General features: G+C 40.2%; 1 protein-coding gene across 1 annotated transcript; it reads left to right on the top strand.

The window, feature by feature from the left end:
• On the top strand, window positions 1–25218 carry LOC123661753 (protein fem-1 homolog B). The gene is given in 15 exon segments (XM_045596693.1): window positions 1–302; window positions 2246–2399; window positions 7297–7541; window positions 10581–10728; window positions 11811–11965; window positions 17931–18056; window positions 18584–18781; window positions 20119–20202; window positions 20444–20543; window positions 20816–20949; window positions 21557–21690; window positions 22256–22378; window positions 22522–22526; window positions 23138–23257; window positions 24378–25218. Coding segments are annotated over 15 exon segments (2025 nt in total). The 5' UTR covers window positions 1–158; the 3' UTR covers window positions 24533–25218.
• The last annotated feature ends 1153 nt before the right edge of the window (window positions 25219–26371 follow it).

Raw genomic sequence — 26371 nt, 5'->3', positions numbered from 1 at the left:
TTTTCTGTACTCAGGTCCTGTACGAGTGTACGTAGTGTCTTGTCTTATGAGAAATTAAGGAGATTTCTGGACTTGTAACAAAATAATATCAAGTTAATAACAAGTGCAACCATTGGAATATACAGTTGTATTTTATTTACAAAAAAATAAATGTTATAATGGAGGATAAATTAATGCTGGACGATATATCCAGCAGTTTGCGAGAGAGGGTGTTTTTCGCTGCAAGGGATGGAATGTCTTTGACTTTATACGCTTTGTTATGTGAGAAAACTACGGACGACATAGATGATCTTCTGAACAGCGTGAGTACAAGTTATTATAATTTCGTGTAAGGGTTTGACGGTATTATTTTTATAATTCGTCCAATGTCACGAGATGAAAAATAATGGAAGTAACGTCTATAATATCTATTTTTATCAACATAAATCAGATGATAGAATCAGATTATTTTGCGAGTCATGTGCGCTCTATAACTTTTTTTTGCGTCGTTTGTGTATTTCTGATTCCGTGTAAAGTATGAAAAATTGTGTAAATTTATAATTTTATTCATGCGATCGCTTTAGTTAAATTAATCCTTTATTTTCAAGGTTTAGATGCTTATCTTTGTTTTAAAAACTGAAATCTGATGCAATATTAGAAAGATATACATATTTATTCTTTGATCAAAAGAGGAATACAATGAGAAAGCATAATTATAAAGTATATAATAATACTGTACTAAACAGTCAATGTCATGGTATTATATGTACGTAGTACGTTAGTAGTAGTAGTTTACTTTGTGTTTATTTATATCTTAAGATGAAAATGTTTAAGTTCAATGACACTCGAATAATGTATGAAGAGAAATGTGACTGATAACAAAACATTGTATAGATTTTGTAAATTTTAAGATTAAAATCTTTATGTATACAATTTTAATAAAATATATGTATATACTACATACCCCTCATGTGTCATAGTATGATGAGTGACTTCTGGGCTAGACCTTCCTTGAGTTCCTGTTGTGTTGTTGTAAGATATTGCCATTTTATTGCCTTCCTAGTTGATAGAAATAAAGTTTATTTATTATAAACAAATAGAGATATTTTTCTTATTTATATAACTTATTTAGATACAATGTATCTGAATAAATATTTTAATTAAAATAATTAAATATTTGACTTAATAATAAATATAGATATAAGAAAAAACTTCAATATTTTAAATAAAAAATATATCAATTAATATAACATATAAATATTACATTTAAAGTGACTAATAAGGAAATAAAAAATTTATCTATTGAAATATTTATATTTGATCCTGGATTATAATAATATAAATCCTAAATAATTTTATCAACTAAATCTCAGTACAAAAAATATAATATTTATTATTTATATAAAATTTCAATGATTTTGTATCTTATGTGTTAGTAATACTCTCTATTTTCTGGGATTTTATAAAATCTATTTCTTTTCACAAAATGACAAACCAATAATAATTGTATATTTCATCAGTTATATTTAAATGATTTTTTAATTTCTTTTTCTATTATATTATAAATATTTTAAAAGACAATACCTTTTGTATATGGTTTTATGATATTTTAATATTAGTTTGAATATAAGAGTTAGTAAATAGATAAAATATTATTACATTCATGCTTAGTGACCATTAACTGATATTGAAAGTTGTGCCGACAAGAAATAAATCTATAGATATGATTGACATACCCTGTCATGGGTGGCTATTCCTAAAGAAGGGAACTTAATCATAGTGGTTTGGGTCATATATGGTTGATATAGATAATTTGATACAATTTTTTTTGTAATAAATGTACATAAAAAAATTATATGTATATAAATATATATCACAACCACTCTCAGGGCACAAATTGAATTCAAAACATCTGAAGTAGAAAGCGATGTTACTGTAAACTATGTCAAAGGGGTAGTCCAAACTTAAACCCCCATTAAACTTAACCCATAAATTTTCAGTTCCCGAAATATACTAGTTAAAACTGGCTAACTAGATTTGAAGTTATGAATTTTATTTTATATGACTAGGTCGGCAAACAAGCATGCGGCCCACCTGATGGTAAGTGGCCTATGGACGTCTGCAACCCCCTGATTCTCCCTAAAAGCTCTGGTTACCTTATTCACCAAATGAATACAACGCTACTTGAGAGCAATATTATTTATATTCCTTAGTCTGCTGTGCCCTAACCCCAATAAAATAAATAACCTTGTGTTGTTGATTACAGGATGTTTGTTGTGATGGAGTGAAGTGTACTCCATTGATAGCAGCGTCAAGACAAGGCCGCGACGGTGCAGTTAGGATACTTCTAGAAAAGTTCCGTCCACCAGTTAGACTGGAGACGGAGGGAACGGTTAAGTTTGATGAATATGTTATTGAAGGTTAGTAATTTCCGAACGATTGTACTACTGGCTGACCTGAAAAACTGTAATGTTTTTTTTTTCGTGAATACATGGTTTTTTTTTAATTTCCGTTTACATTAGGACTCCTTAAGGAAATAAGGACGCTCCGAGAAGCCTGTGAACGCCCCAGGAGGCTTCTGAGCTTCTGGAAGGAGCTGGGCTGGCTGAACTAGCCAGCCCACTTTTCACGCATAATGGACCACCTTTGCGTCTAAATGTGGAAAACCGAGCCCAATACAAATACAAATTACATTAGGACTTTTGTCCTAGTGTGATATTGACTAAAGTCTGGTAGAGATGACCTCTGCTTGACTGATATCCATACTTGAATATTTTTATTGCAATAGATATAAAAACTTAAGGTTTTTATTTATGACGACGTGGGTATTGCGCTGTTCAGGGGTTCGATCTCAGCTTGTGCCAAATATTTGTATAATTTATTAAGCTTATAGTGATCTGGGTGTTTGTGTACATACATAAGTAAATCTACATAGGAGTAAAAACAGTAAACAATGATCTCTTAAGTCTCGTAAGTCTTATGTAATTAATAATTGTTATTCATTGTTATGTAATCTTATTATGTATATGGCAAATCGTGACTTGCAACTATAGTATACTCGTATTGGGAAAAGATATCGAGGGTACCTATTATGATTATTGGGAAAAGATATCGAGGGTACCTATTATGATATTATATATATCATATTAAAAAAACAAAATATGAGATTCTTCTCCTTTCTAAAGTATCGTAGTCAAAATATAAATTCATCATTGAGTTTGTTCTCGAACAAAAAAAAAGACTTCTTTCAAAGTAATAAAATGAAAACATCAACAAATGAAATAAATACGCATTTTAGGCGTAGCTTAAAATTTAAATTTCACTCGTCAGCTCTCTATTAAATTTAAACAGGACCACATACCACATGATAAGGACCAGCTTTCGATTAAAAGAAGTACCATCAAACAAAATCACATTTAAAAAAGTACAGTCCAATTTAGTATGTCCACCTTTTTTAGAAGTCAGTTAAGAATGAAATAATTAACACATCTTCTATTTACTTGTGTACCAGACAGTAATATAATTTTGTGTATTTTTTTTTTGGCATTTAATTACCTCGTGTATTGTAGTAGTTTTAGTGAAACTATACATCAAAATTAAGAAAAGTTAAAAATTATTTTTTGATAATTGTATGTACAGGATTTCAAAAATATCTGCATTGATAATTGATCTATGTATCATATTTGGAAAAAAACTATTGGTTCTGTAAAATTGTCAAAATATAATCAATGTACAGAATTAATACGTCTTGTTGAAGTTTTATAGTCAAGATTAACATTTTGAACAACAAAGTACTCAGCTGTTTTTTTTTATAACTAGGTCGGCAAACAAGCGTACGGTTCACCTGATGGTAAGCAATTACCGTAGCTTATAAACGCCTGCGGAAGCATAGCAAGCGCGTTGCCGACACTACCCTCAACCCTCCCCAGGAGCTCTGTTGTTTTTATGTTTTAATATTACGTTTAGTAGTTGTTTTATTTAAAATTACAACAATATGTAGAAATATACTCTTTGAAATAAGCCCTAACAATTTGTTTTACCTCTAGCCGATAAAGCCTATCAGTAACTTATGTGCGAGATAAAAGAGTATTATTATTTTTATACGTATATTTTTTGTTGTACGCACCACATGTTTATTGTTAAAGTTAAGTTCATTTTATAAAAATGAACAACTTAAAGAAGTTTTTATAATCCTGTATCCTATATATAATCGTATGCCCAAAATTTTTCCTTTATTTAATTCTTTTTTCTTTATGAATACGTTTTTGTGTATGAATAAAGAGTTTTATATTGTAACTCACGTGGAAATAGTATGGTTTTGTTAAGTAAGACTAGAATGTTTGAAAACAAAATTTAAGTCTGTTCTCTGTGTCAACATTTTTTTTTTTTTATATTAGGGTTCCTGGTTTTAAAAATAACTATTATAAGGTCACTATTGTTCTGGCAACTTTCCGCGCAATTATTTATAAAACGTAGTAACATTTTCTGCAAACAATTTCTTAATGTTTAAATTAATCCTTTCTTGGAACTTAATTTTTTCATATTAACAGAAAGCGTGTTTGGAAATTGGGCCAGAACCTACACTATTTACATAATATGATAATATCCAACTATGTTTAGTTGGAATCTTATCTTCCTATTAAATAACATCAAAATATAAATTTCTCGTTAAGACTAAAATTCTGGATGTATTATCATCATAATATATATTAATACGCTAAGGTAAAAGATTTTATGCCTCTCTTTTTAGAAAAAAACCTCACAATTACTCCGCATAAATTATATCATTTTATAGACATTTGCTTGCTCTACAGGCAATCCACAACTAATAATGTATTATTGCTTTTGTTTTTGTAAATTAATTAATTATTAATATTATATAATTATATAGATATACATTGAGAAACAATACAGCAATGCTGCCATCGGCTTTAATTATGAAACAACGTGAACATGATTGACGGTCGATCTACACTCCGAATATTGTTTATGAAGAAGTTTTGCAATAAAGAATAACATATTTTTTTTTTAATTTTGTAAAGTTATAATTATTACACTTATTTAGTGCGAATTATTCACACGGGCATTGCTAGTTATTGTATATTATATATTGTACACCAGAAATAAAGAGCAAAAACAAAATTAGGACAAAGGTCGGTGTTATCGAATAGAGCAATTGGTTAAATAATGTCGTTGCAACAAATAGGTACCTAGTTACTTTTAAAAAATATTTTACGCATTCTCAAGGTCTTGTAACAGTTTAATTTTATGCGCCCGTGCCGATTTCAAAATGCGCGCTATAGGTATGTTAGCAGCTGTTGCATCTCATACGCAATAAAAGTCTTTATGACTCGAAATTAATAATTAACAAAAAAATACATTTTAAATTACGAGTTGCTAACATAGGTATTCAGTTACCATATGTATTTTTTTTTTATTTGAAGTTTACACGCAGTTCCATAAAGGCTAAGGTGTACAACAGTATATTTATTTATAAACGACTAAAATTGTATATTAAAAATATTTATTTCCGTAAAACTGGTCGTAATTATCGCGCGAAAGACCAATGACTTCAGTCTGAGGATGGACCGCGTGGCGATTTATAATTAGACGTTTTGTTCACAAAGAAACCGAATTGTAACGCATCTTAACTTTTCTTCGCTTGGCACATCACCAGATCTTTGTTTTCATATGATTTATTGCAATTAATCCTCAATTGTAAATTCGTTTCCAAATGCACGCCTCTGACTCCTAGTGAATTAGCAAATACACGCCTCTGACTATTCCTAGTGAATACAAGCGTTCGTAGAAGGACTAGTAGATGAGTCTGAAATGATCGTTTCCGCGAATACAAAAGTGTCAAGTCAGTAATTAAATCATTAAATTATTTAATGGTATGAGATTGAATTAAATTTTCGCGTTATCGTAAATTGTTACGATTTATACTTCTAAGTAATCTTATATTCCGGTTATGTTCATTGACTTCTAAGGAACTGGTTTTTATTTTTAGTAAATATGTTGTAAAATACATACAGATGAACGTGATCGTAGGCCATACAATCGTCTGTATGTATCCGCTCTTTTTTTTTAGAAGATCAAAGAAATGACTCAGTTACTTAAAATAATTTCGTTAATTTGAATAAAATTACTTTAAATAATCTCGAACGTAAATAATCTAACTTAAATCAATGATAGTAAAAGATTGCTATATAAAAATGTGACTTTCATCGAGAACAGAAGGTATGTCGCGATAAGAAAATACGTACAAGTTACTCATCGTTAAACACTTCGTGACATCGCTAGAACCGTTATTTATTTTAAAACGTGAATACAAAGTATTTCGGAATCTATTATATCTCATAATACGTAAAATTTTTATAAATACTCAATTACTTATCTTACCTTTGCCAAATATGCTGCTTTATTTTTGTTTGTGATTAAGGGATTAAAATTTTCTTCTTCTGGTAAGCGATAACGTGACCAGGCGTATCGTTTTGAACGGGACCGTTTTGTTTTTCGGTTATGTGTCATGGTGTCCATAAAGATAACAATGGGACGCAAAAATATCCCGCTCTTCGAATCACCATATTTTTTTTAAGACAACTACGTCGGTAAACTAGCGTACCGCACACCTGATAGTAAGCGATTACCGTAGCCTATAGATGCCTGCAACATCGCAAGCGCGTTGCCGACCTTATCCCCAATCCCCCCAGGAGCTCTGGTCACCTTACTCACCAACGGGAACACAATACTGCTTGAAAACAGTATTATTTAGCTGTGGTCTTCTGTAAGGTCAGGGTACTACCTCAGTCGGAGTGCTCCATATTTGGAGCAAGAATTTTCCTGCTGTGCCCTACCTCAGGTTTTTTCTTGTGTACTTCATTAGGCAATTTTAGGGTGTCCGTGTCTCAGTCTTCCCGTGACCATGGTTGCTGTAAAGTATCCAAAGCGTCAGGCATGTAAAAAACCTAATAAACCGCGATAAAATCCGAAAGAGTTGTTTCATTATAATGAGTAATTTCGCGTAAAGTTTAGAAAACAATTTCCGCCCTTTTTAAGTCAGTTAATACATAAATAGCATTTAGCCTGTAATATTCCACTGCTGGACATAGGCATCTTTCTTCATGTACGTAAATAAATCCTCCTTCTCATATGAAAAAACTGCTGTGCCGATTTGAACCAAAAAAAAATGGTGGAGTTATTTTATACATATTCTAATATTATTAAACCTATCAATTCGTATTTTATAATGAGTTGATTTTTCTTAATGTGGCATACAAGTAGATAATAAATAAATAATCTATATTTTATTTCCAGGTGCTACAGCACTATGGTGTGCAGCCGGTGCAGGTCACTTGGGTATAGTCAAGCGATTGGTTCGCGCCGGCGCGAATGTAAACCACGCGACAAAGACACTGAGCACGCCCCTAAGAGCAGCTTGCTTCGACGGAAGACTAGATATAGTGAAGTACCTCGTGCGACACGGGGCGGACATACACAAGGCGAACAAGTATAATAATACTTGTCTCATGATCGCCTCCTACAAGGGACATTTGGATGTGGTAAGTATTACCCTACTTGCACCAGAGGAGGATCGGAGCTATAGGGTCGGCAACGCGCTTGCGATACTTCTAATGTTGCAGGCGTCTAAAAGCTATGATAATTTCTTAGTATCAGGCAGACCGTATGCTTATTTTTTACCTTTATAATAAAAATACTTAATGTATGGATCAAGGGGTATATGGATCAAGAGGTATTAATTAAACCACATTTATAAACATATAATTTGTTATCTTAAAAAAATAGCCAAGTAAAAGACGTACTTTAGGCACTAGACAGGTTTACGAAATACAAATAAACTTGCAACAAATGCTTTTAGTTGACGGTATTCACCAAACAAGAGTATTCAAAACTATACGGTTTAATGTATTGTAAATAAATTAAGAATTAACCTCAGATTCCTCTCCCGTATGGCTCGAGAAAAAGGCTTATGCCCAGCAGTAAGTAGGCTGCAGCGTAAAAAAATAATATTTACGTTATAATGTAACACAAAGCTTATAAAAAAAGAAAAAAAAATCAAAGAAAAATAAACAACCCACTTTTTTGGACATAATAAACAGACACTATAGTTTACTTTTGTGGTTTAACCTTAAAATGCAATATGCGGGTATTTGCATATCATTTGTTATCATCGCTTTAAAATATATGTCAATATCATGATTTAGACCAGCCTTTTCCAAAGTGGGCGATAACGTCCCCTTGTGGGCGCTGCAGGCCTAAAGGGGTAAGAGACCCAGAAAAAAAAATAGTGGCGTTGTGTAGAGGCTTGGGGGGCGATTTAAATCATCCGTCACATTAGTTTTTATATTAGAATCGATTGTTTGTTTTATTTTGAATAAAAGATACTCTATCTAAATACAATAAAGTGACGTTTCAATAATCAATCTCATAGGTGTTGCCCGTAAGAGTTAGTAGGTAGTACACAGCGGCGCTCAGGTCTCAAGTTAACTCTTGCGGGTTATAGTAAAAGTCTCGTTTAGAATTAATGTTTAATCTCCGCTAATATAGCTCGCAATAATTAATTTAAATTGAAGTTATAGTCGTTTTAAGTTGGTGAAAAAACGGGGGCACTATAAAATAATTTATCCTCAAAGTGGGCAGACAATATAAGTTTGGGAACCTCTGATGTAGACAATGTTTCACCAACGTGTGTTTATATCAGTGTGATTAAGTGTTTATTTTTCAACAGAATCTACTTTCCGAATCGATGATAGCTTCGCAATAATATCACACAATAAATAAATAAAATGACGATTTAAACTGCTTATTAAATTTTGTGAAAAGGTAAATTTTGATTCTTATAAATGAAATTGAAAGAAAATAGGTTTTTTTTTATATCGCAACATTTTTTTGCGAAAAAGAGACAAATATATTTTTATCTCGATAATCATTCTTAAGGAGTAAGCTCCAGCCGCGTGTGACAGTCGATACACATACTTTTTTCTCTGTTTCTTTTTGTCACACTTTACACACTTGTAGAGGTAGTTAAGGCACAAGATAGGTATAAAACTAAACATAAATTACTGTTTCTTCTTAATAAACATCAAAAAAGTAGGAGGTTATTCAATTCGACCGTATATATGTTTTTTGAACCGATTTTGATAATTTTTTTTTGTTGCAAAGGAGGTTGTTTGTCCCAAGGGTGGTACGGTACCATGATAATGAAATCAAGATCTGATGATGGAATCCCAGAGAAATTAGGGGAAACCCTCGAAAATCATAGTGACGACTAGTGCGTTTGTTAATTTTTTTCGTTTACTTACGTTGTATTACTTGTCGATGTAATGAAGTCTGTTTTTTCGTTTATCTAGCAAACACAATTATTGTATGTAGCTCAGAAATGGAAGTATATGTGGTTAAATTTAATGCTTTCGCTTGTATATAATTTGTAAAACTAAAGGCAGACAGTAAATCTTTTCTAGAGAATAGTAAAATAACCATATCCAGTTGTTTATGTACAGTCAGTTTACAGTGAGTTTTTTTTTAGTGTGAGTTTTATTGCAACATGGTAGTACCTAGTATATCGTAGTAGTATCGTAGTATAGGTAGTATCGTAGTATTTTCTTATATATAAATTTATCTATTGTTTATTGGTTTAAAGTATTGTTTACTTTCACTGTCGATAAATGTATCTTGTTTACAATGTTGTTTAGCATTCAAGATGAATAGAGAATATTCCTAAACATGTCATTAAATTCGTTTCAATCGTTATTGTTAACTGCGCATCAGCTGCCAGAACCAGGATAGTGTGTCGTTAAATATTATTATTTGTTATAAATAAAATTGTGTTTGTTATTATCAAATAAAAGAAAAAAAAAGTTTTCAAATTCCATTGACCAGTATTGTTAGATATAACTCGAAAAGTACTTATTGGATCTCAAATAAATTGTAAATGGGACCATATGTCACGCACTACCTTTCGATTAAAAAAAAATCATCGAAATTGGCCCACCTAGTCAAAAGTTCTAAGGTTGATCTGAATTAATTAAACTTATTAAAACAAAACATCATGAAAACCGATACACCCAGTAAAAAGTCCCATACTAAAAACACAATCGAACTGAGAACCTGCTCCTTTTTTTTTGAAGTCTGTTTAAAATGAATTGATATAATCGTAGGTCATGCTTTCGGCAGATTTTATTGACACTGGTGTTGGTGCCTATTCTATTGTCCCGCGATGGTCCACGGAGGCCAGCTACTCGTGTTATCTGAACGCACGAGACGTAGTGATGTGCCACTGAATCTTTTTTTTTATGTCACTAGGTCGGCAAACAAGCGTACGGCTCACCTAATGGTAAGCGATTACCGTAGCTTATAGACACCTACAACACCAGAAGCATCGCAAGTGCGTTGCCGACCCAATCCCCAATCCCCCCAGGAGCTCTGGTCACCTTACTCACCAACAGGAACACAATACTGCTTGAAAACAGTATTATTTAGCTGTGATCTTCTGTAAGGTCGAGGTACTACCCCAGTCGGGCTGCTCCATATTTTGAGCAGGAAATTCCTGCTGTGCCCTACCTCAGAAATTCGTGTCGCAGGTCCAGTTCCTGCTGGACAGCGGCGCGCGCGTGGACGACCGCGCGCTGTGCGGCGCCACCGCGCTTCACTTCGCGTCCGAGTGCGGGCACGCGGCCGTCGTGTGCGCGCTCATCGACCACAACGCGAAGATACTCGCCAACGAAAACGGTACACTTTGCATTGCATTTTAGCGCATGAAGTAATGATAAAATCTTTGATATCTGCACTTTTTATTAAAGAATAATAAAATCGTAAAAAAAGTTCACGTAGCAAAATATATTATAGAATGAATAGAAACATGTTGCCGATTTGGAAGCTGGTATATTTCTGATTCTCACACAGTATGTTATTACATTCGTGTCTCTTTAAAACGAGTCCAAGAATCAATTAATATCAATGTTTTGTCTCACGGAGTTAATTCTATGAACTGCCCGGTGGCAATGCTAGGTCAGCGGAAGTCACGTACTAATCTAACACGAAGGTCTGGGGTGCAAGCATAACTAGATTGTAAATATAAAATTTAAAGAAGTATTCAAAATACAAACTCTTAACACCTATCAAAAAATATTTTTTATAAAAAAATAAAATGAGGTTTGATTATTATTCTGATTTAAAAAGTTTGTATGTGGATACTTTACAACAATCTACTACATAGTGTTGGTACCGGAACGGGTAGTGAGAGTTGGCTTCAACATTACTTCATAATTTTATGGTCGTTTCATTTGTGGTATATAACTGATGGTGAGCTATTAAAGTAGCTTATAGACGCCTGCAACCACACCCCCGACAAAATAAATTTTACATTTTATTTATTCGTGTTTTTGCACAGAACAAAATTATATTCAAAAAAACTGTTCGCGACCTCTGCACAACGCGCAAAGCAATTTCATTCTGTCGCTGCACGCTCAATATTTTTTAATCTAATTTCTTTCCTATTCATAGAAGGTAGCTTCAAATTAACCAACTAACTTATACTACCTTTATAATTGTAATTTAGACAGATAACATTGCTCTTAAGTAGAGTTGTTTTCTTGTGGTTAGTAAGGTACCCAACGTTCCTGGAGGGGTCAAGGATAGGGTCGGCGACGCGTTGACAATGCTCAATGTATTGCTGGCGTCCATAAGCTATGATATCCGCTTACTATCTGCACATTTTGCGCTTGGTATAGCTACATAAAAAGAAACATTGTAATCTAGGGGATATAATTACCAAAAAATGTCCACTATATGACTTATATTTGTTGTTGCAGGCATGACACCGCTGCAGTGTGCAGCGGAACGAGCTCGAGCGTCCGTGGTAGAACTGCTGGCAGCGAGACCAGAGGTTACACGAGCGCAGGCTATAGAGGCTTATGAGCTACTGGGCGCCTCCTTCGCAAACGATAAGGAGTACTACTGCCTCAGGGTGAGCTCACCACTTCTCTGTACATATTGTAACATTTTGGTAGCAAATTATTAGCGCGACACTCCTAAGTAAAAATGTCTTTGGGAATGACCTAAGGTCCCAAATATCCATCCTTATTGTTTTTTTTTTTTTTTTTATATAACAATATATATCCACGGGCTCATAATGCCCGTGCTTTTATTATTCCAATATTAGTTTGTTAGTTTCTATAACTTGGTACTTACACATGCAACTTAGAGGACTAATTAAACTAGACTTAGTATCTCTAATCCTACGTGAGTCCACCGACCAAAAATTTAAAGTTATACTAAATTTACTTCTATATATATTAATTACTATATATTATATATTTTTTGTATTCCTACTGTCAGTTTTATTATCTAAGTTTATATTTACACTTATATACTAGTTACCGTATATGTACACTTATGTCCTAGTTACCTTATATATACACTTATGGCCTGCTGGCCTACTTACAATATACACTTAGCCTAGGTTACTGTTAGTAAGACTTTTTTTTTTTTTTTTTTTTTTTTTTTTGTAGTCAATATTATATAATTTATCCTAATTAATTTGGTACACATGTAAAATTATTTTGCACACGTTTTGTAATATGTAATTAATACTATTTAATTTAACACTAACTTTATATGTTTATGTACACCCTATTTCTTTACTGAAACAAATTTCTTCACACGCCAAAAGTTTTCAACATATCGAGCACACTCTCAGTGACGGCTGCGTCTCTATGATGAATCGCCATCTTGAGACTGTGCTCGAGTATTTCCTTGTCCGTGGTCTCCACTGCCCTCGCCACAAAGCGACCAATTGCGTCGTCCCTGTCGTCGGTGTAATAGACACAGGTGTTGGTGTTTCTAGTCACCGCGACTACAGCGTGCGAAACGCTGTCGTGAATCCTGAGCCTCCTCGTCTTCGTCTGGAGGACTATGACGTCCTCGTAGGTCTGGCCCTGCGCCTCGTGGATGGTTAAGACGCGCGATCCCTCCCCGGATCCGTATCCCTGGTCAGTCAGCAACCTCTTCTCCTCTTGCGTAAAGACCAGGTATAAGGTCCGGTCTCTTCCTGCAGGAATACGCGCGCCCGTGAGGCTCTCCACTCGCAAAGATCGGATCTTTGAGCTTGAGCTGTACACGTCCTTATAAACTTCGCTGATGGCAAGGGCGACGTCTTTGGGATTACGATGCGTGCATGACAACTCGCACGAGATGGTTGTTATCTGGGTTGGTCTGCAGTACCGCATTTCGAACAGGTTGTCCCTGTCGATGTACGGCAGCTGGTTTATGTCTCCGATGAGGACCACCTTCTGTGCTCCCGATAGTCGGGCGGCCATTACTATGGCTCCGAAGTGGTTCATGAGGGCCTCGTCCACCGTTAGGCGGTTGATTTTTGAGCCCTCTTTGAAACCATTAACTAGTACGGAGGCCATAGTGCGCACCTTTTGCTTGGCTTTGTTGCCGTAGCGGTGCGCCAGTTTTTCTTTCAAGTCTTTGGCCGCCTCGACTGTGGTCGTAATCACGACCTCCGTGTCCTCATCGAAGTCCCCGACTATGCGAGTTGTCTTGCCGCATCCCGGTACCCCGTTTATCCACTCCAGTGATGGTAGTTCCCAGGGCACGGTCAGTAAGCCGTCCCGGTCGCCTGAGATGGTTTTCGCCATCCGTAGCATCCGGTCTCCCAGCATTACCTTCGTGCATCTGGCCACTACCACCACTGGGTCCCCTTCAGGTGTTTCGAAGGTTTGTGGCTCCTCGTCATTCCCCTCCGACTCGACTGCGCTCACGAAGCCTGCAGTGCTGTTATACGCTGCCATATACCTACCCGACATCTTGCCCTTGAGTGTTTGTCGGGTTTCACTGTTGTATATGGCCGCTTCGGCTTCCTCGAGTTCCACCTCCAGTAATCTTTGGTGATCATACTGGTAGGCCTGCATGATCTTTTTGCAGGTGGCAAGGCTTACCTCGCGGTTTGCCTTTATTATCGCCAGGAACTCGATTAGGGCGTTCTCCGCATGTTGTAGCGGTGTGGTCGCAGGTCGAAGTCTCGGCGGTGTTACATGTCCCATGTCGGCCTTAGTACGAGCGGCCGGTGACGCCTCCGGGTGCCTCGGACTACTGTCTCTGGTGAACCTGCTCAGCGCCGCCGATTGCCGCTCACCCTGTCCAGTCTTTTTGGGAGAGAGGTGATGCGGGAGCTTGCCTGGTTTTGGGGAGATGGTTGCGTGGATAAAGGTCGCCAGTGGCATCGAGCTCAGTTCAGGTGCAGCCTTTGCCTTAATTCGCTCTGCCTTCTGGGTCTCGATCCGTTGCTGTAGGCGCTCCGAGCCGCTGAGCGTGGACTCGTCGACAGCCGGAGATGCAGGAGGTGTCGGTGTTATGGATTTCGGTCTTAGATATCCGAGATCCTCCCCCCTGTCTTCGTAGACTATGACCTCACTGTACTTGGAGGCCATTAGGCAACCGTACCTATCAGATACGTCACCTCTATCATATCCGACCCTCATCGAATCCACGCTAATTCTTTTGGGGACTCCACCGGGGGTCTCGCTCAACCGGCGTAGCCACACACTAGACTGCGCGAAGGGGGACGTCTCTCCCCACTCGAACAACGCGATGCATTTGTTGTTCAAACGCACCAGACGGTAGGTCGAGTCGCCCTCCCGTTCTTGCGATAGCGCTGTGATTTTAGTGCGCTTTATACTTGTCTTTTGCGTGCTACCCTTTAACAGTAAAGCGAGCCCCGGCGAAATCGCCAGCCGATCGCGTCCTTCGGAACGACAGAAACTTATTCCCATCCTCTCTACTTCGCTGTCCATGAACAGAGCCACGCATCTGGTTTTAATTCCCACTTCTTCGCTTCCGTTCCCTTCGCTAAGCGAGGATTGTGTCATCCCGCTGTGGGTCGGTTGCGGAGGTGCGTTTTGGTCGGCTCTATTCCTGAACAGCTTCTGCAGCGAGGAGGGCATGGCCTTTGTTATTTGACCCAGAAGGGTGCGGCCAGGAGTCATCCGCGGACCCGTTGAGCTGTTACTCTGGGTGGCTTGTTGGACACAGTTTTGTTGTGTTTGTGGTTGTGCGTTGTGTGTTTGGGCGTGTCATTCGTGTGTGTGTGTTGCGTGGACGACGGTGTTAGCGCTCTGCGTGGGTATTACAGCAGGTGGTGGAGCGGTCGTGCTGTTCCTTTTTGTGGCTATATTGACGGCCTTTCTCGCGAATGTGAGGAAGACAGTTCTGTTTGTTTCGCTCTCCAGGATGGTATGGAGCGAGGTCTGCTCAAGTTTGGTCTGGAGTTTGAGTTCCAGATCCAGCCTATCCTTACTAAATCTCGGACAGTCCAGTATAACATGCAGAACTGTCTCCTCACAATTCGGATCGCAGATACACGAAGGACTGTCAGTGAGGTGGAATCTGTGGAGATACGCCGCAAATCCTCCGTGGCCGGTCAGAATTTTTGTGTCGACAGCTGTTGGTGCCGATTTCCTTACCAGCCTGCAAGCGGTCTTTACATCCGGTAGGAATATTTTCGTGACCGAGCCCGTCTCCGAAGAATTGTATCTTTCCTGCCACATCCTGACAGTCTCTTCCCTGATCTGCCTTCTGACATACGAGACGGGTACTCTGTCGTAGTCAGGTGCCGTCTTTTTTGTCAAGGCCGCTTTTTTGGCCAACCCGTCCGCTCTCTCATTGCCCGGTGTTCCAACATGGGCCCTCAACCAAAAGAACCGCACTGTCTTATTCTCCTCCCGGAGCTGTCTGATTCGACTCTTCATTTCCAGGGCCAGAGGGTGAGTCACTGAGGGGCTCCTCAGCAGATCTAAAGATGACCTCGAGTCGCTCAGGATGTTAATGGAGCGTGACTTTGAGGTTTTTGCCATGTCCACGGCTCTGAAGAGTGCGTACATCTCCGATTGAAAGACAGTGTTGTGCGGCTCTAACCGGAAAGTAGAGTATCTTACTTCCCTGCCTTGGTCCCAGCATGTGAGGGCGGCTCCTACTTTACCCTCTATTTTACTACCGTCGGTAAAGATGAGGGGCCCGACGATGTTGTGTTCTTCAAGGACTTCGGGGTTCAGATTCTCTAAGCGCTCGTACTCTGTTGTCATGAGTAGGGAAGGGTGGGGATTTTGCATTGGTCCCACCCTGCGCTCTAGCTCTCTTCCCGGTGGAAGAAGATCCGTGCTGTGGCTTTTTTTGGTTTTGAATAGTATGGCCGCCTCTCGAACGCGAAGGTCTAACGGGAGCAGGCCGGTGAGGACTAGTGCCGATGTCAGAGACACCGTTCTGTACGCCCTGCACATTTTTTGTGCAAATCCTCTCTGCAGTGAGTCTAGCTGCTTCCTTATCGATAGCTTCTCTGCTGCAGGGGACCATACGCTCGCTGCGTACAGAACGATGGGCTCTATCACCGCCACATATATGGTCCGTACGATCTCCCCATTCAGACCCCAACTCACTCTCGCCGCGCGCGCAAGCTGTTTATAAATGTCCGCCGCTTTTTTACATACGGCGGATACGTGCGCGTTGAAAGTGAGCTTTGAGTCCAAAATGAGCCCCAGCAGTTTTATTTTATCTACAAGCCTCAGTCGAGTGCCGGACATATGGATTATGGGGGTGTCGTATTTGAGTTTTTTAGTGAGCACCATCGCATTGGTTTTGTGCGCGGCGAAGCTCAGCTTATTACGTATACCCCACTCTTGTACGGCCGCTAAGGTGGTTTCGGCTGAGGTCTGTAGGTTGCTGGTTTTTTGGCTGGAGAAAACGAGGACAACGTCGTCCGCAAAGGCCTGACAGTAAACTCCCATCGCGCTGATCTCTCTCAGAAGCGAATCCAGTATGAGGTTCCAGAAGGTCGGCCCGCCAATGGATCCTTGGACACAACCCTTCGTGGTCTCCTTTTCACTGGTCGCTCTGGCGTAATTTACGATGACCTTTCGGTCCTGGAGGTATGAGGCGACCATAGCGTAAAGGTTTCTCGGGCAATGCTTGTCCACTAGCTGTTTTTTGAGAGCCGGCCACCATGCATTGTCGAAAGCGCCCTCTATGTCAAGCGATACCAGAAGTACTATCTTCTTGGACTTAATTTCTTGCCTGATATGCTCGACGAGATCGTAGAGGGCGTCTTCCGTTCCCCTCTGTGGCATGAATCCGTACTGGCTTCGGTGCAGCGTGGGGAAGAGTCTCCACTGAAGTCTACCTATAAGCATTTTCTCAACTGTCTTTCCTAGGATTGACAGGAGTCCTATAGGTCTATAGGACTTCGGGTGGGTGTAGTCCTCTTTGGCTGGTTTGCGGAGGATGCGTACGTGGGCGACTTTCCACTGCTTGGGGAAGTGGGACAGCGATAGGCATTTGTTCGCCAGCGCTAGGAATAACTCCCTGTTGCAGTTTATTGCCGCCGCGCATATATCCGACGTTAACCCGTCTGGGCCTGGAGCTTTTTTGGGATTTTGGCTCAAAAGAACCTGTTCCAGCTCTGCGGCCGTAAACGGCGGGTCGTCGTCGGACAGATCTTCTAACTCCGCGGGAGTTCTGCCTTCTACGGCCTCTCGGATCTGTTTGTGATGGGCGGTTTCGGTCTCTACAGAGTCGTCAGGGTAGAACGTTTTTGCTAGGAGTTTAGCCGACTGTTCTGGTGACAGTGTTTCGCCTGATTCGTTCCTTAGCAATGCGTCCTCGTGTCTACGAGAGGTCTTCCTGATGACTCTGTAGATGCCGTCCCACACGCTTTCACGGTCCTGTGCCATCCTTATTGTTTGAAGCACACTTTAATTGTTGCTTTTGGGTTTTATTTTTTGTTAAGTGTAACCAGTGCTACAAAATTATTCACTGGTATTGCGTGAACTGGTCTTAAGTGAATTTAATATAGCCTATAAAATTCTGAACAAATACTTGTTTTAGTATTAGTAATTGTGTAGTAATTGTGTCATATTCAAATGTCTGTTTTGCAGATGGCTTATCAATACCTACACAGAGCGATGGCGATGCGGTACGACACTCGCTATGGGTTGCTTTTGAAGAAACCTGCAGAACCAATTCCTGCTTATGATAATTGGAGAGAGAGTACTACACTAGAGGTACATGACAATACTGCTTCGTATAATATGCACTAATAATATAGTTTATTTATAGTATGTCTATATATGTATGTATGTATATGATTTTAGAGTCGTTTTGAGTGTGAGTTAACCGTCATGACTGACAGCCGAAGTGTATTTCTATTAAATGTTTCTGAATAACGCGTAGCTGTTAGCCCTGTCTGCGCGTCTTAGTGTTTTTTAGTTTTGCGCCGCCATCCGCTACGTATTTTTTGTATACGTATTCTGCGGCAATTAGCATTAATATGTCTCGTGCTGCTACTCGCTGAACTGTCAGCGCCGACGGTCGGTGCATTCAGTGGGACTCAAAAATCAGCCTATCTATTATAAAATAATCATTAAATGTCGATGTGGCATATACGTCATTATTAACTAGCTGTGCTCCGTGATTTCACCCGCGTTGATTTAAGAAAAAAATAGCCAATAATTAAAAGCTGGCGTTCAAACAAACAAAGAAACTTTTCGAGTTTATAATATTGGTATAGATGTAGACGTGTAACCCCCAGGACGTGGAGCGGCTGGCGGGCGACCCGCACGGGCTGCACATGGAGGGGCTGGCGGTGCGCGAGCGGCTGCTGGGCCGCGCCTGCCCCGACCTGCCGCACCCCGTCGTGTTCCGCGGCGCCGTGTTCGCGGACGAGGCGCGCTTCGACCGCTGCCTCGCGCTCTGGAGGCACGCGCTCGCGCTGCGTCACCAGAACCAGGTGAGGGGCTGGCGGTGCGCGAGCGGCTGCTGGGCCGCGCCTGCCCCGACCTGCCGCACCCCGTCGTGTTCCGCGGCGCCGTGTTCGCGGACGAGGCGCGCTTCGACCGCTGCCTCGCGCTCTGGAGGCACGCGCTCGCGCTGCGTCACCAGAACCAGGTGAGGGGCTGGCGGTGCGCGAGCGGCTGCTGGGCCGCGCCTGCCCCGACCTGCCGCACCCCGTCGTGTTCCGCGGCGCCGTGTTCGCGGACGAGGCGCGCTTCGACCGCTGCCTCGCGCTCTGGAGGCACGCGCTCGCGCTGCGTCACCAGAACCAGGTGAGGGGCTGGCGGTGCGCGAGCGGCTGCTGGGCCGCGCCTGCCCCGACCTGCCGCACCCCGTCGTGTTCCGCGGCGCCGTGTTCGCGGACGAGGCGCGCTTCGACCGCTGCCTCGCGCTCTGGAGGCACGCGCTCGCGCTGCGTCACCAGAACCAGGTGAGGGGCTGGCGGTGCGCGAGCGGCTGCTGGGCCGCGCCTGCCCCGACCTGCCGCACCCCGTCGTGTTCCGCGGCGCCGTGTTCGCGGACGAGGCGCGCTTCGACCGCTGCCTCGCGCTCTGGAGGCACGCGCTCGCGCTGCGTCACCAGAACCAGGTGAGGGGCTGGCGGTGCGCGAGCGGCTGCTGGGCCGCGCCTGCCCCGACCTGCCGCACCCCGTCGTGTTCCGCGGCGCCGTGTTCGCGGACGAGGCGCGCTTCGACCGCTGCCTCGCGCTCTGGAGGCACGCGCTCGCGCTGCGTCACCAGAACCAGGTGAGGGCGCGGGCCACCGGGATCGGGTGAGGGGCGTAAGGAGATAGGAGGAGCTCCTTACGTCATCGAAATCAGGTGAAGGGCGCGGGGAGCGAGACGTGACGAGCACTGTAAGCGATTCAAATCAGATAAGAGGCGCTATGCACCACTAGAAGGTGAGCGAAGCGAGGCTCAGGATGGGCGCTCTGTGTCACCAGAACCAAATTAGGGATGCGCCGCCCAGACCTTCCTCATCGAGGACAGGCAAAGGGGTGAAGCAACTAGAAATCTAATAAAAAATATAACGGTTAGTAGTTCCAGAGCCGCCTTGACATCCTGGACCTGGCAGCAGACCAGTAGTTATCAATTAGTCCAAAGGAGTATCTGACCGAAACGAGGTTATTGAAATCGAGTTTCAGTTTCACCGAAACTTTGACCGTTTTTTGACTGAAGTCGAAACTACAGCCGGAAGTAGATTTTTTGGCCTTCTTGTACAGTACTTCTTGTTGTCGTTTTTAGTTCATGGAAATTCAATGTGGTGAATTTAAAATTAAACCTTTTGTTTCAGGTTTCCGTTGTTAAGGATTTACTGAGATTTGCACAAGTTTTCTCACAGATGATTCACATTGGAATTGAACTGCCACTAGATCAGGTAACTACCTCTACCTATTGGTTTAATACAAATAAAAAAAAAATACTGGTTATTGTTTTATAGAATTTACTAAATTTATTGTACATAATAGTACTTTAATTTTTTTTGTAGGAGTATTAAAAACCCATAGCTGTTTTATGTGCTTTTAATTAGTAGTTTTTTTTGTACTTTGTGCATTGAAGTTATGTGTCGTTTCTAACTTAGTAATGTATAGTTTTAAATGTGGTTCCACTTTTTACAGGTTTGTTACGTGCTAGAAGCTTGTTCAGAGGAACTAAAGCGAGGCATCATTAGGATAGAAAAACCACATATGAATCATGACCCGGATGCTTTAATTGTAAGTAAAAATTCTATTCTAAGAGGGTTCAATCTTTAATAAAGAGATAAAAAACTTATCCTGGAAAGTTCTTGGAAATCGGATTCTAGGCAGAATATTAGTTTATCAATATTTTGATAAAGAATTATTTGTTATAAAAAAATAAGGACGCTGGTAATAAATGACTGTAAACCTGACTTTATGAGATCAAAGTGTCACGATGCAACTAACATGTATATAAAGTAGCTACAAAAGTTGGCTTTTGCCGAAATTGTTTAATTGTAACTATTGTTTTAGTACTATTTACGAAATCGTGTGTATTGTATATTGGTGTTTAATTACGTCAGGAGGAATACGAGAGTAACGTCCGAACGGCGCTATACTTAGTAGCAGTTGCTGCGAGACTTCTAGAAAACTCTGGTAATGACGAAGTAAGTATTTACAATTTTTACATGGATAGTAATAATTTAAATAAATCTAGTTAAAATATAGTAAATTTTTTGTCATATTTTAATCGCCGTAATCTTTAAATATTTTGTCTATTATCAACATTTAGGTTAAAATAAAACCCAAAAGAATACATATTGTCAGCTTTCATTCCTAGTTTCGGTTTGTTAGTTTTCAATATTGCAATGTTAGCAGGGATGTACGTCAAATTTAACTTCATAGCAATTGTCAACGGCATGTCTTGGGGCCGCTAAGCCCTTTTTGGTCCCTCGAGCCGGATCATTATCATGTCAGGCTGGGTATAGGTGTCTTTCTCCATGTAGGAGAAGGATCATTAAATATTTTTACGGGTTACCGCACATTCAACAATGTGATTGTCTTTGCAAACTAATAATCTCCTTTAACTTAGGTTATTTCATACGAAATTGCTGTTTGCCTGATGCAGATGACGCCTGAACTTCTGCCTACTCAAAATAAACTTAGTGTTAGATCGACTTTCATTGGGTTCGGTATCCCTCTTGACCTTCCCTCATACGTCGTCCCTCACTCACCTGTAGATTGTATTCAATACACCTTTTATTATATTTTCAGGAGACTATAGGTGCGGTTCACAGAGCTGTGTTCAGGTTGCGACACGCGTCGCTGAGGTCGGGCCAGACGCTACTACACCTCGCTGTGGACAGGCGGACGCCGGTCGACGACTTTCATACGAGTGACGTTTGTCAGTAAGTTGTTTTTTAATGTCGATAATGTTATTATTTTACTCGAAATGCTTCATATGATATCTTTTGATTGTTGAAGTCAAACTGTTCGTCTGCAGCACGCAAATATGCTGCGCGTTTTAGTAAGTCCATTTAAACAGTCTAATAGTGTATTTCGTATCGAAAACTGGTACATTAACAAATTGTCCTTTGAGTTGGATAGTATCAAACAGACTTAGTTTCCAATCTACTACTTTTTTAAAAGCATGAAGTCATTGATACACATTGTCAGTGAATGTTACACATATTGTACATACTAAATATCTTAAATTGTTTATGTTCTAAGTAAATAAATAAAGTATGTTACGCTACCATCTTGAATTATTGTTGAATAGTAAGTGTAGCTCAATCTTTGCACAGAATCCCATATCTACCATTTTAGTTGAAACAGGTCCAAAAATTATAACTCGGTTTTCTCAGATTTCGATATTTCTACTGTACTGCTATTTAACTAAGTACAAGTTACTACTACTTACTACTCGAGTTATTGTCGAATAGTACTAATTTCAACTTGGTAATATTTGCACAGGTTCCCGTGTCCTCGTAGTACGCGGCTGTTACTAGCGTGCGGTGCGCACGTAGACGCATCGGATGACGTGCGCCGCACGCCACTACACATAGCCCTTATATCCTTTCAGCTAGTACCTGGTGAGTAAATACTTTTTTATACAACTAGGTCGGCAAATAAACGTACGGCTCACCTGATGGTAAGAGATTACCATAGCTTATAGACGTCTGCCATACCAGAAGCATCGCAAGCGCGTTGGTAAGGCCATCCCCAATTTCCCCTAGGAGCTCTGGTCACCTTACCACAAGAATACGACACTGCTTGAGAGTAGTACTATTTAACTGTGATCTTCCGTAAGGACGAGGCATTTCCCCAATAACGCTGATTCAGATTTAGAACAGGATATTTTCTGCTTTACGCCACGTTGGCGCAGCGGTCACAGCCATGGATTGTACCCGTTGCGCTGGCGGTTGCGGGTTCGGTCCCCGTACATAACAAACATTTGTATTGGCCATACATGTGTTTGTCGTTGTCTGGGTGTTTGTGTAGTCCTAGTGGGTCTCCCCACCGTGCCTCGGAAAGCACGTTAAGCCGTCGGTCCCGGTTGTTATCATGTACACCTGATAGCGATTGTTACTATAGTAGGGAATATATCCGGCAACCCGCATTGGAGCAGCGTGGTAGATTAAGCTCTGATCCTTCTCCTACATTGGGAAAGAGGCCTATGCCCAGTAGTGGGATATTACAGCCTGAAGCGAAATTTTCTGCTTTGCCCTTCCCCAATAAATATAATTATTAATTCAATTGGATATTTGTATGTGCACAAATATTTCTTTCCGGTCTGAATCTTTGTCATTGAGGTTGTCAGTAAAAAAATGTTTTACTTTGGATATCGTTTCGCAGACGATCGATCGCAGTGTCGTGAAGCGATGTGCGACTGTGTGTGTGAGCTGTTAACTCACGGAGCGCACGTGGACGCCGTGGACTCCGCCGGGATCACTCCTCTAGTTGCCGCTATCGGTGGTAAGAACTTTATCTTTAATCATCTTCTTTTTTTCGGTGCTATCCTATTCTTTAATTAGAAAAAAGTCGGTGTGTCAGTTTCAATATGCGATATATAAAAATAAAAATGTTCTCTTACATGAATTAATTTATAAAAAAAAAACGAGTGTGCTTTAGACCACACAACTCAAGTAAAACTTCTGCACAATAGGCTTGCACTATGTCTTATACCAAAACGTATGAAAGAATGAGAGACAAAAAAGGTGTGCTCGCACCTTTCTCTCTTGCTCCGTTCGCTTCGTCCGATTACATTTTTTTGTAACGCTCTCGTCACGCATTCACCAGCTTATTCCCCGAGACAAGCGAGGTTTAACCTTTAAAAAAAGTGCTATCATATCATAATACCTATCGCTTCAGCCTGTAATATCCCACTACTGTGTGGCTACGGCACTAAAGAATTTAGCCACCCCCTCTCTTCCCGTGGGTGTCGTAAGAGGCGACTAAGGGATAACAAGGTTCCACAACCATCTTGGAACTTAAGAAGCCGACCGATGGCGGGATAACCATCCAACTGCTGGCTTTGAAATACACAGGCCGAAGACGGGCAGCAGCGTCTTCGGTGCGACAAAGCCAGCCAGTACTGCGGTCACCTACCCGCCTGCCCAGCGTGGTGACTATGGGCAAAACACATGAGTTCACGTTATTTTTGGTGTAAACTTGTGGAGGCCTATGTCCAGCAGTGGATTGTATAGGCTGTAATGATGATCCCACTACTGGGCATAGGCCTCTTTCCCCATGCAGGAGAAGGATCAGAGCTTAATCCACCACGCTGTTCCAATGCGGGTTGGCGGATATATTCCCTACTATGAGTAACGATCGCTATCAGGTGTACACGATAATAGCTATAAAAACGCTTTAAAACGTCACTCAGCGTTAATATCGATGGCTCCTAAGTATACTGAGTCAACTAACAACTTTTGACTATTTCATTTTTTTAAGATATTAATAACATTTACTTCATTTCCTATTTACCCATGTAACAAAAAAATAAAGTTATTAGAAGTAGAGTTGACTCATTATACTTAGGAGCCATCGATATGGATGGGCGTCAGTCGTTTCATCCCCCCCCCCCCGCCCCCAGGGCCGGCGGAGGCCGTGGTCCGCGCGGCGCTCCGGCCGCGCCTGGCGTGCCTGGCGGCGGCCGCGCTCGCCGCGCACGGCGCCCGCTACGCGCCGCCGGCCGTGCCGCGCGTGCTGCACGCCTTCCTCGCCATGCACGGCGTCGAGCCCAGCTAGGCGCACACTCGCCCACACACACACATACATCCCGTATAAACTTACTCAGTTACACCTACATGTACACTAGTCATGCCATCTACCGGACACACACACACACACACACAGTCACACCTACATGTACACTAGTCATGACCATCTACATATACATACATTACTCACATACACCAACTTACTGAAGGTTATACGCACACTCGCCTACGGACACCCACACACGCACACATGCCGTATAAACTTACTCAGTTACACCTACATGTACACTAGTCATGACCATCTACATATACATACACTACTCACACACATCAACTTACTGAAAGTTATATCCACTGTACACAACACGTATGGATATTGAGCGCTGACTTGAGCGCTGACCTGAGCGCTTCGACTTGACTTTAACATTTTATGAATATTTTTATGTTGAATGAGTAAATACTTCGAAATTTTATTTATTTTTATTTTTCTACTGAAGAAAATTGTTTTTGTTTGCGAAACTTGTATAATGAGAAAAGCTATCCCCACTCTGTCGCCGAGCGCTCAATATTCGTCCAAGTACCTATAAACGTCTTACACTTATATTTTTAGTAATGTAACATACATTTAAGTTACAAACTCAAACTAAGAATTACATTTACAAATTCAGAATCAGAAGAACAAAATCAAAACCAATCATCTTCGTAATAAAATAAGATGAATTAGAAATAAAAATGGAAAGTTTGATCCCGATTTTAGTAAATGTACAAGAGTACATTTTTCAAAATCGCACTAATAAACAACAAGCATATAACTTTTAAGCGATTCTGGTTCTCGCTCGTTGTTGATGTGTGTGCTACATTTACACTCAAACACACAGCTACACAGCGTTGTATATGTATTTCTTCAGTCTATCTTACTAAACTATCCTAAATTACTGTCTTCGTTAAATTGTCAATTCTCGATCAGTCAATCTCAAGTCAAATATTCTAATCATACACCTAAAATGTTGACTTATTATTTAAAAAAGTTTTTTAGTTTTTTGTTTTACTTTATTCTAAATACGGGTATGGTTAGTAATTTATTTTCCACTTATAATGATTAATACTCTATTTTGTATTAGTCTGAAATACTAATTATATTTCAGATTTAGATGAAGGAAATTATTTGCCACAATCTTTACAATAAATGATTTCCCAAGCATATCATTAAGACTAGCGCTTGTGATTTTGTCTTAGTTCGTCATTAATTTTGACATGATTTTCATAATATTTTTTTATGATTTAGTACATTTCTTATGATACTTCTCGTATAGACAGAGTGGATACTGACGAGGGTATTAAATTAAAACACAAATATACCGTTTATAAGATGTAAAAAAATCAGTTGACTAATCAACTTAGAAATGTTACGAACTAACGCTCTCGCTTTTATCCACTCTGTATTGCGTATTTCTTTATTTAGCACAAATGTTTCGTAGATAAAAATTAGAACAATTTGATATTAGAATTGAATTAATTTTTCGACTGACACAGTGTATTCCTAATTTTGTTAACATATTTAAGAATAATATTATCGCAGTTGCTATGGCCTTAGTGTATAAATATGACTGAAAAGTAGGCTATATAATCTTATGTTCATGTTTTTTTTTATCTTTTATCCTATTCCAAGATACTAAAGCTAGAAGAGACGAAGCGTCCAGAGGCTCTTTATGATTTCTATTTTAAAAGATTCGAAGGTTCCAGAAAAACGGAACAGTAAAATTGGTCGAACACAGGGTCTGCATGTGTTCTGATCAAATGAATATAATATCGAAGGCTCAAATCGATTAAATTAGACGCTGTATAGAAGCGAATGAAAATGTGATAA

Source organism: Melitaea cinxia, chromosome 17 (genome assembly GCF_905220565.1).
Source record: "Melitaea cinxia chromosome 17, ilMelCinx1.1, whole genome shotgun sequence".
NCBI lineage: Eukaryota > Metazoa > Arthropoda > Insecta > Lepidoptera > Nymphalidae > Melitaea > Melitaea cinxia.
The sequence above is the reverse complement of the archived record's forward strand: the minus strand, read 5'-3'. Positions and strand labels throughout refer to the sequence as shown.